Below are 14057 nucleotides of genomic sequence, written 5' to 3' on the forward strand. Positions count from 1 at the left end.
CAGAGATACTTTTTATTATTCATTCATTTATCAAATACCAAATGCCTACTCTGTGCTAGGTACTGTTTTAGGCACCTGGGTATGCAGTAATGAGTAAAATAGACATGGTGACTTGCGGTCAAGGGCTTCCTAGTCTGTAGAGAGAAATCACATATTAAGCAAATGAACAGACAAATACATAAACCAAACTGTCATAGCACAGTGTGAGATAATGTCAGGGTGGGGGAGGGCTATTTGAGATTGGGTGCTCAGGGAAGACCTCGCTAAAGAGTGACATTGGGGAGAAAACCTGAAGGAAGAGGTGAGTCAGCCAGGTCAAGCATGGAAGAGACTGTTTGTGGAGATCAAGAGCTTGGCCTGCTTGAGGCTGGGCCAGCACAGTGATGTCAGTGAAGGTGGGATGGCCCCGCAGGAGCTTAGAAACTCTGAGAGATGGGGCCAGATGGCACAGGGCCTGGAAGGCCAGGAAGAAGGGAGAGGAATGGACAGTGGACAATGACCTGATCCAATTAGTGTTCTTCAGCGGTGCCTCTGGCTGTGGTGTGGACTTACGGGGTTAAGAACAGGAAGAAAAACCAGGTTAGAAGCTTCTGTAGTCCAGGTGACAGATAATGGTTGCCGTGCATTCTGCGGAGAAGCAGATTCATGCAAGACATGATTTGGAGATAGAAGCAGTAGGACTTGATAATAAATTGCCTGTGGGCCGTAAAGGAGCAGGCATCAAGAATGGCTTTCTGCCCACGAGACACTTGTCCGAATGGCCAAAATAGAAACGCCACCCCACCATGTGCTGCAACGTTGTGCAGCAACCAAATCTCTCATATTGTTGGAAGGAATGCAGAACGGTACAACCACCGACACACAGGCTGAAGGTCTCTTTAAAAGTTAAAGATGCCAGATGACTCAGCCGTCCCTCTCCTGGATATTTGACCTAGAGAAATGAAAACTTGAGTCCACACGGACACCTGTACATGAATGTTTCTAGCAGCTCTGTCCACAACTGCCCTAAACAGAAAGCACACAGGTGTCCATCGGCGGGTGTGTGGATGGGCACGTTGTGGTAGAGCCAGATAATGGAACAAACCATGAGGCTCACAGCAACTGAGGTGAATTTCAAGGACATTGTGCCCAGTGAGAGAAGCCAGTGTCAAAAGGTTAGTGACTGATTCCATTTAGGTGGCATTTTAAAAGATAAAACTACGATAGATCTGTGGTTGTCAAGTGGTTAGGAGCCAGGGGAGGATGTGACTAGAACTGTTCTTTATCTTGATTATGATGGTGGTTACAGGAATCCATGAGTGTATAGTCCTCCCTGAAAAAGTTCCTTTTTATTCTATGATCATTTAAACATAAGAAAAGAATTAAACCTTTAATTAAAAACCAAAGCCTTTCCTGGGTTTCTGGCATGGGCGGATAGGTAGATGGTGTTGCCACTACTCAGCAGCGTGGCCTAGGCTCGGGTGAGGGACAGCTCTGGGGGAGGGAATGAAGAGCTTGGTTGGGACGTGTGAAGTTGAGACGTTCACAGTTGAGTACACGAGAGTTGGGCTGGCGATGGAAATTTGGGAGCCATCCATGACTAAGGCTGTGGTCATGGATGAGAACACCCGAGGAGAGCGGGTGGAGAGCAACAGCAAAAGGGGACAGCCTTCCAGAACAACGGCTTCCAGAGCTTGGGGGCAGAAGGAGGGGCCAGGGTCGAGATAGAGGGCCCCGGAGATTGTGGGAACTCCTCCATGGGGCTCCTCTGCTCCCCTCTGCCTATGTTCCCCAGGGCCCCCCCCAAGGGGGGGGGGGGGGGGGGGGGGCAGGGGGCACAGCTCTCTGAGCCGGGCTGCTGGGGCGGCCGGGAACTTGGAAATGCTAAGAATGATTTTAGATTTTAGAAAGTCAGCAGAGGGCGCCTGGGTGGCTCAGTTGGTTAAGCGACTGCCTTCGGCTCAGGTCATGATCCTGGAGTCCCGGGATCGAGTCCCGCATCGGGCTCCTTGCTCAGCGAGGAGTCTGCTTCTCCCTCTGACCCTCCCCACCTCATGCTTTCTCTCTCTCTCAAATAAATAAATAAAATCTTTAAAAAAAAAAAAAAAAAGAAAGTCAGCAGATCTCTGCAACTGTTTGCCCGCTGATCTGGACAAAGTTATCTCAGAGCTGCACTTGTAGCAAAACGACACTTCCTCCCGCTTCTTTCCCCACCCGTTGCCAGTAGCTGAACCCTCCTCAGCCTCTGCTGCTGCAGAGGCCACACACTGGATCCAAGCCTGGGCACCAGACCACAGCCCTCAGGCCTGACTCGTGTTCACCACACACAGCAGTAACGTTAACATTGTATCCGCTTAAAAAAAGGTAAGATTTCAAAGCCAGCAGCAACAGCTGGGTTTTCAACTAGAAGAATCGGAAGGTAGGGCAGCCCCAAACCCCAACCCTTCTCAGCAACCAGACGGTTGTGTTGTGACGAGCTGTGCATTCCCCCGTTGGCCTCATCCCCGCTACGCCCCGTGGGTCTCCAGCACCAAGATAAAAGCCCGTTGCCGTTTCTCACCTGTTTGCACCATGTTGTTGGCCCTTTCCCACAACCTGGGTCGTCCTGCAGCTGTCACGTCTGCAGAGTGGCACAGCGAAGGCAGAGACCTGCGTGGCTTGTCGAAACGGGGGAAGGTGAACGGCCGACATTCTGTACACACATAATATGAGGTGACCCAGAGAGGCAAGGTGACGTGACTTTTGTAATCAACTGTTTTTGGAAAGGCTAAATTTACACAAAATAAAATGCGTCCATTTTAAGCCTAGAGTTCGATTAGTCTTGGCAAATGTAGAAATCTGTGTCACCCCCACCCTAATCAAGTTATAGAATACTTCTATCCCCCTCAAGTGCCCCTCTGTCATCTTCCCCGTCAGTTCCCTCCCCTTTTCATCCCTGGCTTCTGGCAACCACTCTTCTGCTTTCTGTCAGTGCAGGGGTTCTGGTACCAATTCTAACCAGGGGCAGGGCTGGCTCCCCCCACACCACCAAGCAATTCTCTGGGCACTAGCTGGGTGTCTTGTGATTCAACTTAATTCCGACGCTATCTCCCTAGAGATAGTGTCACGTTCCACAGGTTACGGGGCTCAGCCCTACAAGACTACCCTCCCCCCTCCCCTCACCCCCCCACCCCACAGTCACGCCCCACCATCACTTGAGACACTTGGTCCAGTTTGTCTACCTGTGCTTCTGACCCAATGGCTCCAGATTGGAGGTTCCCATGACCCCCTTCTCGATTAATTTGCTAGAGCGGCTCGCAGAACTCACCGAAAAATTTTACTTGCTAGATTACTCATCTATTGTAAAAGGCTAAACTCAGGGATAGCCGGATGGAAGAGACACATAGGGCAAGGTACAAGATGGGGAAGGGGTGCGGAGCTTCCATGCGCTCTCCTAGCGCACTGCTCTCCCCAAATCTCCACGTGTTCACCAACTGGAAACATTCTGCTCCCCACCCTTTTGAGTTTATATGGAGGCTTCATTACCTAGGCAAGGTTGATTAAATCACTGGCCATCAGGATTGATTCAGCCTCCAGCCCCTGTCCCCTTTCTAACCCTCTGATCCCTCAGTTGGTTCCCTTGGCAACCAGCCAGCCCCATCCTTAGGTGGAGGTCCCAGAGTCACCTCAGCATAACAAAAGACACCTTTGTTGCTCTCATCATTTAGGAAATCCCAAGGGTTTTAGGAGCTCTATGGCAGGAATGGGCTGAGGAGCAACTAAGACCCTTGGCTGAAGTCCAAATATATTTGTTATTATAAATCACGTATCAGAGTCAGAGGATATGGTTACCTAGGTCAGCAGTTCGTTACTTTTATTGCCTGGAGGTATTCTGTTGCATGGCTACATCACAGTTTTTAAATCCATTCTCTCCTGATGGACACCTGCACCATTTTCCGTTTGGGGCTATGGTGATTAAAGCCGCTGTGAATATTTGTATGGTCTGTGTGTACAGGGTTGCTCTCATCCTCCCGAGTAACACCTAGGAGGACATTGCTGTGTTGTGAGGTCAGAAGCGATGCCTCCCAAGCCCTCGTGTGTTTCTCTTGTCCCAGAGCCTGGCCCGATGCCTCACCAGGCTGGCTGGGGTACGGCGGGCACGCGTGTAACAGCAGGAACACTGCCAGCACCCCCAACCAGGGCCCAGGTTTGCTGGCCTGTTTGTTCAGTCCACTCTGCAGTGAACTTTCCTGTATATGTCTTTTCCGGCTGACCTTTTGATTCACAGCATATAATTTGATTGTTTTCCAAAGGATGAGCAAACAAGGAGTTATTCTGAAGGAGGTTTCTAGGGTGTCAGAAAGATGAGGGTTGTGCTCTGAGTGCTGAGAACCACTAGGCAACGATTATCAGAAAGGGTGGGGGAGGCCAGGGACAAGGTAAGCCGCAAGCCCCTAATTGTGTGCACGCATTGTTAAGTGGTGAATTAGGCATCCAGGAACACATCTTGTCATCTTCATGTAGCCGTTTTTGTATGTGACGGTGACTCCACAGGCCAGAAGACTGCGTAGCTCTCCTGTTTCTAAGAACACTGAGGACATCGTTCATGATCCCCACTTGTTCAACCTTCTCTTGTTTCCATGGCAATGTGTCCCATAATAAGCATGGGAATTTTTATCAATAAAAGGAGAGGCGCCTGCAGCACAGACTGTCAGTCAGATGATATTCAACCTCAAAGAGGGTCCCATCCAGTAGGTTTTTTTTTTGTTTTGTTTTCTTCTGTTTTTGTCTTGTAATGCTGTGTCATGCAGGGACCCAGCCAATCAGCTCTCAAAAGCCTTCAAATGAGGGGAGTCCCGACATCTTGGTGCCAGAGCTACTTGACGGGACCCATAAGAAATCTCCCTTGAGTCTAGCTAAGATAGGTAAGATAAACACTAGGATTTCATAGTTCCTCCAAAACGAATAGTCAGAATTTAGAAATTCCAGGATCATAAAATTAGTTAGAAGATGAGAAGATGTCACCAAGTGGATTCTAGTCGGATATAGGATGCTTAGATAGAGGCTTATCTGTTACAGTTAAGATGCATTTGCTACAAGTTAGAGACTCTCTGGCTAATAGGGAGTCAGTTATAGTTATTGACAGTGAGTGTGGAGGTGGGGATCCCAGCTCAGCAAGGCCTTTTTTATCCTTCTCCTCTGGCTCCCTTAGCTTGTTAGCTTCCTTCCTCAAGTTTGTGGCCTTATGACCCCCAAGCGTCTGCTACAGCTCCAAGTATCACATCCTCATGTAAAAGTTTCCAAACCAGGAAGGGAGAGGGCAGCTCCTCACACATCTGTCTCTTTCAGTATGGAGAAAAATCTTTCCCAGACACCCCCCTCCCCCAGCAGACTTCTTCTTCTTCTTCTTTTTTTTTTTAAAGATTTTATTTATTTATTTGACAGAGACAGCGAGAGCAGGAACACAAGCAGGGGGAGTGGGAGAGGGAGAAGCAGGCTTCCCGCTGAGCAGGGAACCCGACGTGGGACTCGATCCCAGGACCCTGGGATCATGACCTGAGCCGAAGGCAGACGCTTAACGACTGAGCCACCCAGGTGCCCCCCCCAGCAGACTTCTTACCTTTTACTGTCTAGAATTGGGTCATTGTGTGTACATTCTGAGAGCAGTCACCAATAAAGGGGAACGATATTGTCGTGGTTAGTGCCAATTACAATTTGACCCTGGGACTAGGGGGTTTGCATGAGGGGATGATTGATTTGGTTGTCTAAATTCAGTGAAATGAGTCTAAATTCGGTAAAATCACCTCCCTTCCAAAAATATTTCTGACCCGTTTCCTCTTCTGCAACATTTTCTGTCCCCTTACTCCACACTTCCATTGGGGGGGGCGGGTGAGCTCTGTGCACCATCCCACGCCCAGCAGGTTCCTCAAACTTCATTTCTTCTCTCCCGTTCTTTTCTGGAATGTGATCCCAGCATCCTTTTGCTAGATCTCAGGCCGCCATCTTGGTGCCTTGATCTCCCTCCATTCGGATGTTTTTCAGAACTGGCCTTAAAAGGAAGTCAGCAGGCTTCTCACAGACTCTGCAGAGTTTTAGGGGCCACAACTACCTATATTGCCTTGGATTCTTTTTTTTTTTTAACCAAAGAGGTCACGTCAGAGGGAGGAAGGTAAAAAGTTGAGCACTTTCTCACACTAGTTCGTTTTTTTTTTCCCTCCACGGCAGACTCTGTGTCCCACTTACAGTTCTCCTCTCCCAGAATCTGTGGCCTGACATCTTCCACATTCTTTTACCTTTATTGCTGCTCTGCTTCCTGCTTTGAGATGATTATTGCAACTAATTTTGCAGAGTCCCAGCCTTCTTGCTTACCCCCATCTGTTCTTCACCTTCCTTCCTGCTCCCCCAACCCTGACCTGGTCTAGTTTTCGCCCCCTCCCCAGCATCCAGTTGAGGCAGACTGACCTCTCCTGCTCTGCATCACAGCTTCTTTGCCCCGCCAGGCACATTCCCAGGCTGAGAGGCCACTTGCTAAAACAGCCAAAGGCTCTGGTCACAGGTGGTGTATTCAAAAGTCAGCAAGTCAGCCTGCCTCACCTTACCTAGTTTTCTCACTGCTTTCCTTCCTGCCCCTCTACCCTCCTCTGGTGGGCACTGGTCTACAAATACTTTGAACTTGTTGCTGCACAACCCTGCAACAGTCACTGCTATTGGCCAAGCCGTATCGAACAGTCTCTGCCAGTTTCTTTCTTTTTTTAAAGAGTATGTATTTATTTATTTATTTATTTATTTATTTATTTATTTATTTATTTATTTGACAGAGAGGGGGAGAGAGAGAGCACAAGCACAAGCACAAGCAGGGGGAGTGGCAGGCAGAGGGAGAGGGAAAAGCAGGCTTCCCGTGGAGCAGGGAGCCCGAAGCGGGGCTCAATCCCAGGACCCTGGGATCAGGACCTGAGCCGAAGGTAACCGCTTAACCGACTGAGCCACCCCGGCACCCCTCTCTTCTCAGTTTCTTAATGACTTTGTGAGTAGCCTCCCTCAGTTTCTGGTCACATGTGGAGATTTAAAACTTCTGGCCTCCTCTCTGTTCCTTATACACTGAAACCTGACTTCTGGCCCAGGGTACCTGCGGCAGGGATGGGTCATGTCTGCCCTGCCTCCCGTCCTTCTGTGTTGTGCTGCCTTCGGGCTTCCTGAAAGGCTTCCTTCTAGGAGGGAAAAATCTCCTCCTCCATAATGGCCATCGATGAGTTCCTTTTGTAAATCTTGAAAAACTTGTTTTGTTACTTAACAAAATTATATTGCTGAGAACCCTTGCTTTCTAAAATCCCGCTGTCAGAAACCCGGCTGTTTGAAATCTGGTCAGTGAAGAATGGAACATCCCGCTGCTGCTCAGATGATCTGAGCGGGCGCATGTGACACCAAGAAGCAGCCTAGCTTTTCAACCCCCAGAGCTTCAGAAAAAGAGTTTTCAGACCCAGGATTCTGCCTTTATCTTCTCTTCGTATTTTCCAAAGGAACAGGACCCCGAGTCCACTTCTCAGCCAGGGCCTGACATTGACCTCTTTGCATACAGGTTTCTTTGCTCTGAGCCCGTCAAGCACTGCTTCGCTGAAAGTTCACCCAGACCTTCCCCTCACCCCAAATCCTAAAATAACCCTGTCTCTTCTCTCGTGAGACACCCACGCTTCCTTGGAATGTGGTCTCCTTTGCTCCAGCAGCCTAATAAACGGGCTGCCGTTGTGTGAGATGGGCTTTATCACTCTGTGATGCAAGACCACTTCTCTAGCTCATGCATTCTCAGCAGGGCCAACATTGCCCCCCAAAGAGGTGAAATGAGTTGCAGGGGAGCGATGGTTTGTGGCCTTCCAAAGGGCTGTACCCATAAACAGGTATCTAGTGTATCTGTTGTATTAAAATTTCATGGGCAGGGGAGAAGAAGGTGATGAATAGGAAAAAAAAAATACCCAAAAAGGCTCCTTCAGGGGACAGAGACAAAAAAGTTTTGAGAAACATTGCTTTAGCTAAATATTGAGTAGCTTTTGGTGTCCATTGTGCGTCAGATGCCCACTTATTGGCTCTCTGTTGCAGCTAGAATTGAGTTCTTCTGACCTCTGTCTTGGGAGAGCCAACCTGGTTTGACCTCTTCCAGCGTCTAGAATTTCCACCTCACCCATGGGGAGCTCCCACCTGCTTGCTCGGCCAGCTGGTGAGAGAGCATGATGCTCGTCACGCACACAGACGCTCCCACGCCACCTGTCTGCCGGTCTCATTTCTCTGCCTAGATGGGCACAGGGCAATGGTCGCAGAATACACCTGCCATTCCCTGAGCACCCCTTTCCCTTGGCTTCTGCAAGATATGGAAAACGCTGCCACAGTCCCCTCACCACGGCCCAGACAAAGGTCCAGCCTCTGATGACTTTTCACCCTCCCCACCCCTAGCCTTCTGCTTGTACAGACCGGAGAGGGGTTAGTGCTGGCTGATAGTTGGAAGCAGCAAAGCCCTCTGAGCCACCTCTTCTCCCTCATTATAAACCCTGGGAGAGGAGTCAGGCTCCTGTCCTTCATGGCCCTCTCTAGAATGTGGGGTTTGCAGTTCCTTTTTGTTCTGAGTTGGGTCCTTGTTACCAATTCTGGAGTCACAAGACTCAATGTCACCTTTGTTCCCTTTCTGAACCATGTAGACTCATGTTTATATTAACTTCTTAGCTGTCACCAGGGCTGAGTGCCTTGGGACAGAAGATGAGTCACAAGTCAGAGAGACAGCACATGCTTCCATCTCTGTACCGAGATGATGTCTCTCCCCTTCCATCTGAAATCCAATCCCCCACCCACTGCCAGCCCTGGTTCTCCAGTGACCCTCACCCAGGAAGAAAGCCGATGCTAAACACATTCATATTAAAAGTCTTTGCAGTTCTCAGCCCAGCCACCTGCACACAGTAGGTGCACAACAAATGTTTTTGAACTAAAGCTGAGTGAGTACAGACAGGTGCCTGCATTTCTCTGGTTGCCTTGCTGGGAGTGGAGGCTCTAACCCATGCATTCTCATGCACCATCCTTCAGTAGGAAAGGAAAGCTTACTAAATGATCACATCTCGAAAAAATAGCTCTTAAGAACATACAACTGTCTTTGAAGTCAACTGTGCTGACTGATTAGCTTTGTTTTTTCGAGCGGGTTTCTAATAATAAGGGAAGAGGACTTAGCAACACTGAGAGCCGAGCTGCTTTGCATGCCGTTCCAGTTGTCCTCATGGCCTGTTTACATCTGTCCTGGCCAGACTGTCTCACTGGCTCTGGAAGCCAGACTTGGCCCCCTCTCTGTGGATGATACACAGCTGGAGGCAGAAGAGCAGAGTGGATGAGGGGCATGGGATTAGGAGTCAGCTAATTCCGGCCTCCAATCCTGCTGTAGTCACTTACTGACGGAGGATCTCAGGTAGGAGACTTCACCTTCTGGGCCCATCCCCTCCCTCATCTGCAAAGTGGGAATAATGATAGTACCTGCCACATGGTTACTGAGAGGATCGAAGAAGATAGTGGGTAAGGCCAAGTCCTTCACATAGGTTAGCTGTTACTTTTATTCCTCCAATCCAGATCCTCTCCTGACATCTAGGCATTTTAGCCCTTTTCCTTCGGAGTCTGGGTGTTTTATCCTTCCATCCACCAATCCCATTTGGCCCAGATATACCATAAGAAAATGATAGGGGCACCTGGGTGGCTCAGTTGCTTGAGCATCCAACTCTTGATTTCTTGATTTCAGCTCAGGTCATGATCTCAGGGTCGTGAGATGGAGCCCTGTGTCAGGCTCTGTGCTGGGTGTGGAGCCAGGGAGGGATTCTCTCTCTCCCTCTCCCTCTGCACCGCCCCCCCTCACTCACACGTGTGCGCTCTCTCTCTAAAACAAAACAAAACAAAACAAAAAAACACACAGAATAAGGAAAGACCGTTCTCTTTTACTTGCTACCAGATTTATTTAGGTAATTTTTTTTCTGTCATTTTTCATAAATGTCCCTGAAAATCTCAATTTACTGAACAATGGAAACTTTTTGGAAAAATCCACATGAAAGCAGGATGCTCCCTCAAGCCTAGGGTCCTGTGTACCCACTCTTGACCTGCTGGGTAGGAGCAGCTCTGAAGGATGGCTTCTTCCCCCTCCCGTCCCAGGCCACCAGGCAGCTCCCTCAGTCCCTGGTCACTGCTCTCAGCTCCTCCTTTACCGTCCGAAAAGCACAGGAGCCGGCCTGCTGCCATGGGAGCTCATTTTTCTCCAGCGCATGCTCTCATCCTAACTATCTCCCAGGGCCAAATCCACAGCGTTGGGGGAGGGGGGGCAGGGTCAGAGGGAGATGGGAAAGGAGGGCAGTTGGGTAAGATCGAGAGCTGGGCTTGGGTGAGCACGTCCTTGGGAAGTCTGGGTGCCTGCTCCGCCCAGCTGCCTCAGCCCCCAGGCCCCCACTCCCCGGTCCTGCCTGACTCAAGCTAGGAACTGCCCGGTCATTCAGTTGCTGGCTCCAAAGCCGTCCTGGAGTCCACTCCCTGTTCTCTATGTCGGACAGCTCCCGCGTCTGCCCCCCTCCTCATTCTTCTTCAGCTTCACGCTGCCCTCCTGCCTCCAAGGGTCCCGGCCCCCAGTCAGCCGTCTCAGCAGCCCGTAAAAGTCAGCCTGGAATCCAGATGATGAGAAGTAGTAGACAAAGGGGTCGACACAGGAATTCAGGGTGCTAAGAAGCAGCACATAAGTTCTCCAGGCCGGGCTTTCACCCTGGACGTAGCCCACGACATGAGACATGTTGTAGGGCCCAAAGCAGACGAGGAAGTTGAGCAGCGTGGCTGCCACAAGCCCAACCACCCTCCTCCACCTCCGGTGGCTGGCTCCCCTGCTGAGCACCCATACCAGGTGGGCATAGCAGTAGCTGGTGATGAGCAGGGGCACCCCAAAAAGGACCACAGCCATCTCCAGCCTGATGGGCAGGAGAACAGTCAGCTGGTTGTCCTGGAATTCCAGGTAGCAGGTGCTATTGATAGTCTGGCTGTGGGAGGAGTTCCCTGAGAATTCCATGATGTAGACCACGCTGCAGTGAGCGCTGGCCAGGAGCCAGCAGGCCCCGCTGACCAGGCTGGCCTGTCCAGGCCTGGGCCGGGCCTTGTACCATAGCGGATAGGCCACACTCAGGAAGCGCTCGATGCTTACAGCTGCCAGGAGGAGGGAGGTCAGATAGATGGTGGTGAAGAAGAGGAATCTGGAGAAGGGGCAGAAGATGAAGGGCAGGGGCCAGCGCATGTCACTGGCAGCCTCCACCATGCGGAACGGCAGGAAGAGTAGCAGGAGCAGGTCTGAGAGGGTCAGGTTGAGCAAGAGCACGTCCATGGCCACGGGGCGCCGCCGCAGCTTGCCTACGAAGATCACCAAGGCCACCACGTTGAGGGGGAGCCCCACGAGGAAGGTGAAGAGGTACACAGAGAAGTAGAGCCAGTGATTGCCGGGGAAGAAGGATAAGTTCAGGCTTGTGCCCATGGTGATGGCCACTGGAGAAAGAGACAGCTAGATGGAGGGGGCAGTCTGGGGAGGGGGACCTTCATTCCCCATGCCAGCAGCATCTCAACCGTTGGCAGGGAACAGTCATCCCCCCCACCCCTGACCACCTCATGCCACCTGATGCTTTCTCCAGCAGGGTCAGCCTCACCCCCTTCCAAGCCCCTTATGGCCCCATGCTCACCTGCTTATTTGAGAACCCAACTGCTCTGCCCCCAGCACTTGGCCGACTCCTGCAGAACAGTGTAAGTTAGCTCTTTATCTGGCAGAACTAATAAAGACCCATGACATCATTCACCGTTGACCAATTGCACAAAAGACACCTTTAGTTCCTTTACCAGCACCGTGCCAGTATGCAAAATGAGGAGCAAATTCCACGACTATGTGCCTTGCTCTTGGGCTGTCTCGGAGGGGATGCTCGAGCCAGCCCTGAGCTGACTTCACCTTCCCCTCCCGGATCCTCCACTTGATTTTTATCTGCTTCTTTGGGATGGCAGTTATCCAATTTGCCTTGTAAGGGCAGGAAGCATGCGGCAGTGATGGAGAGCCTGGGACCTGGAGCCAGTGGTCTGGGTACACTGCCGGCTCTGTCACTGACTCTGTGATCTGGGGCAAGTGACCTAAACTCTCTATCTCCGCTTCCTCATCTGCAAAGCAGGGACCATCACAGTACTAATTTCATGGGGTTGTCATTAGATGAAAGCATTAATACCTGTCAAGGGCTGAGAAAGGAACCTGGCATGTTGTGGTGAGTACTTAACAGATGTTAGCTGCCATCATGCCAGTCACTGGTGTGGGCTTGTCTCTGGGGTGATGGTAATAATAAGACTAATGATGACAATGACGATTTAGGGGGCGCATAATCCGTAGCAGACATTCCGCCTCTGAGGGCATCGCCGTTCTGTCCTTGGGCCCCCCCGTGGGGAAGTGACTCACTCCAGGCAACACAGCTCATTAAGAATCACCACCAGGGTTCAAACCCCAGTTCTGTCCGACTTCAGAGATTATGGATTTATTCATTCAAATATTTATGGAGCACAGTGAGATAACCATTTTATACCTGCTGAGATGGCTATGGGCAAAAAATTGGACAATGCCAAATGGTGGGCGGGAGGTGAAGGAATGGGACTCCTCTCATATGTTGCTGGTAAGAATATAAAATGGTAGAGTGACTTTGGAAAGTAGTTTCTTAAAACAGTTAATATCAATTTACCATGTGATCCAGCTCCACCATAGGTATCTACTTCAGCAATGTTCATAATAGCATTATTCATAATAGCCAAAAAGTAGAAACCCACGCCCCCAGTGGTCCATCAGCTGGTGAATGGATGGATCGTGTGGCATGTCCATACAATGGATTACTATTCGCCAGTAAAATGGAATGAAATACCTATGACTGCTAGAACCTCAAAAACATGCCAAGTGAAACAGGCCAGACATAAAAGGCCATACACTGTATGTTTCCATTTATATGAAATATCCAAAACAGGCCAATTTGTATCTACAGAAAGTAAATTACTGGTTGCCCCAGGGACTTAGGGGGATTAACTGTAAATGAGCAGGAGGGGGTCTTACTGGGCCGATGAAAATGTTCTAAACTGGATGATAGTGAGAGTTGCACACCTTAGTAAATTTGCTAAAAAGCATTGACTTGAACACTTAAAATGGGTTAATTTTATGAGATATCTATTTTATCTCAAATAAGTTGTTAAAAAGTTTTTGCCGTCATGGGTTTGGTGGAGTGAGGTCTCGGGGGATGGAGTGGTCGGAGGGTAATAAAGCCTCAGCACAGAGGCAGAGAACCACTGGGGAAGCACTTAAGGCAAAAGAATGGCAGGTGCACGGGCTGACCTGCTGGGGGGACCTTGTAGAAGGCTTCGGGCTTAAGGGGCAGGGGTCATGAGGGTGCTGGCGGCAGATCGTGTGGGGCTTCAGGGACCCTAAGGAGGAACTAAATTCCACCCCTAGGAGCAGGCACAATTCACCAGAAGAAGTGGTCCAGCAGCAGCAGGTGCTCCCGAGCAGTGGGAGAGAGAGCGGTCCCTGGCTTTCTGGGAGGGGGGCAGTGAGGCCACTTGGGCTGGAGGTCGGCTTACCCTGAAATTCTCTGGTCTCACCACTGTGCAGGGAATAAACTTGTTTCTCGCTTCTGTGGAGCCTCAGGCAAGTTACGTAACTTCTCTGGTCTGTTTTCATTTAATTATAAAACAGGAAATAACATTCTCCTTGGAGGGCTATTGTGAACATTCATTCCTGTAGCAAACATTTGTTGAGAGCCTACTATGTGCCAAGCTCCCCTCTAGGTGCTGGGAATATATCAGCAAATAAAATTCCTTGCCCTCGTAGACATTTATGCATAAAAAGAGATAGCTTGTATAAACCAGTTCGTGCACGCCAGGCATGTAGCCAGCCTTTCTGTGTCTTATGTGCTCGTGGCATTATCGTTTTTAGAGGAACAAGTCGGTTTCCTGCACCTCGCTTCATCAGAGCACGTGCCCAGATGTTTGTCTCCTCCATGGCCACTCTCCTCTACCCACTCTCTCGGGGTTCAGGGTGCCACCATTCA

The 14057-nt window shown here is 50.1% G+C and overlaps 1 protein-coding gene across 1 annotated transcript; it reads right to left on the minus strand.

Annotated features, from left to right (window-relative positions):
- Positions 1 to 10247: 10247 nt before the first annotated feature.
- Positions 10248 to 11536, minus strand: FFAR3 (free fatty acid receptor 3). Its single transcript, XM_035023582.1, is given in 2 exon segments — positions 10248 to 10534; positions 10537 to 11536. Coding segments are annotated over 2 exon segments (1224 nt in total). The 5' UTR covers positions 11474 to 11536.
- Between the last annotated feature and the right edge of the window lie 2521 nt (positions 11537 to 14057).

This window comes from Mirounga leonina, unplaced genomic scaffold (assembly GCF_011800145.1).
Source record: "Mirounga leonina isolate KUSES-001 unplaced genomic scaffold, KU_Mleo_1.0 Mir_177, whole genome shotgun sequence".
Taxonomy (NCBI): domain Eukaryota; kingdom Metazoa; phylum Chordata; class Mammalia; order Carnivora; family Phocidae; genus Mirounga; species Mirounga leonina.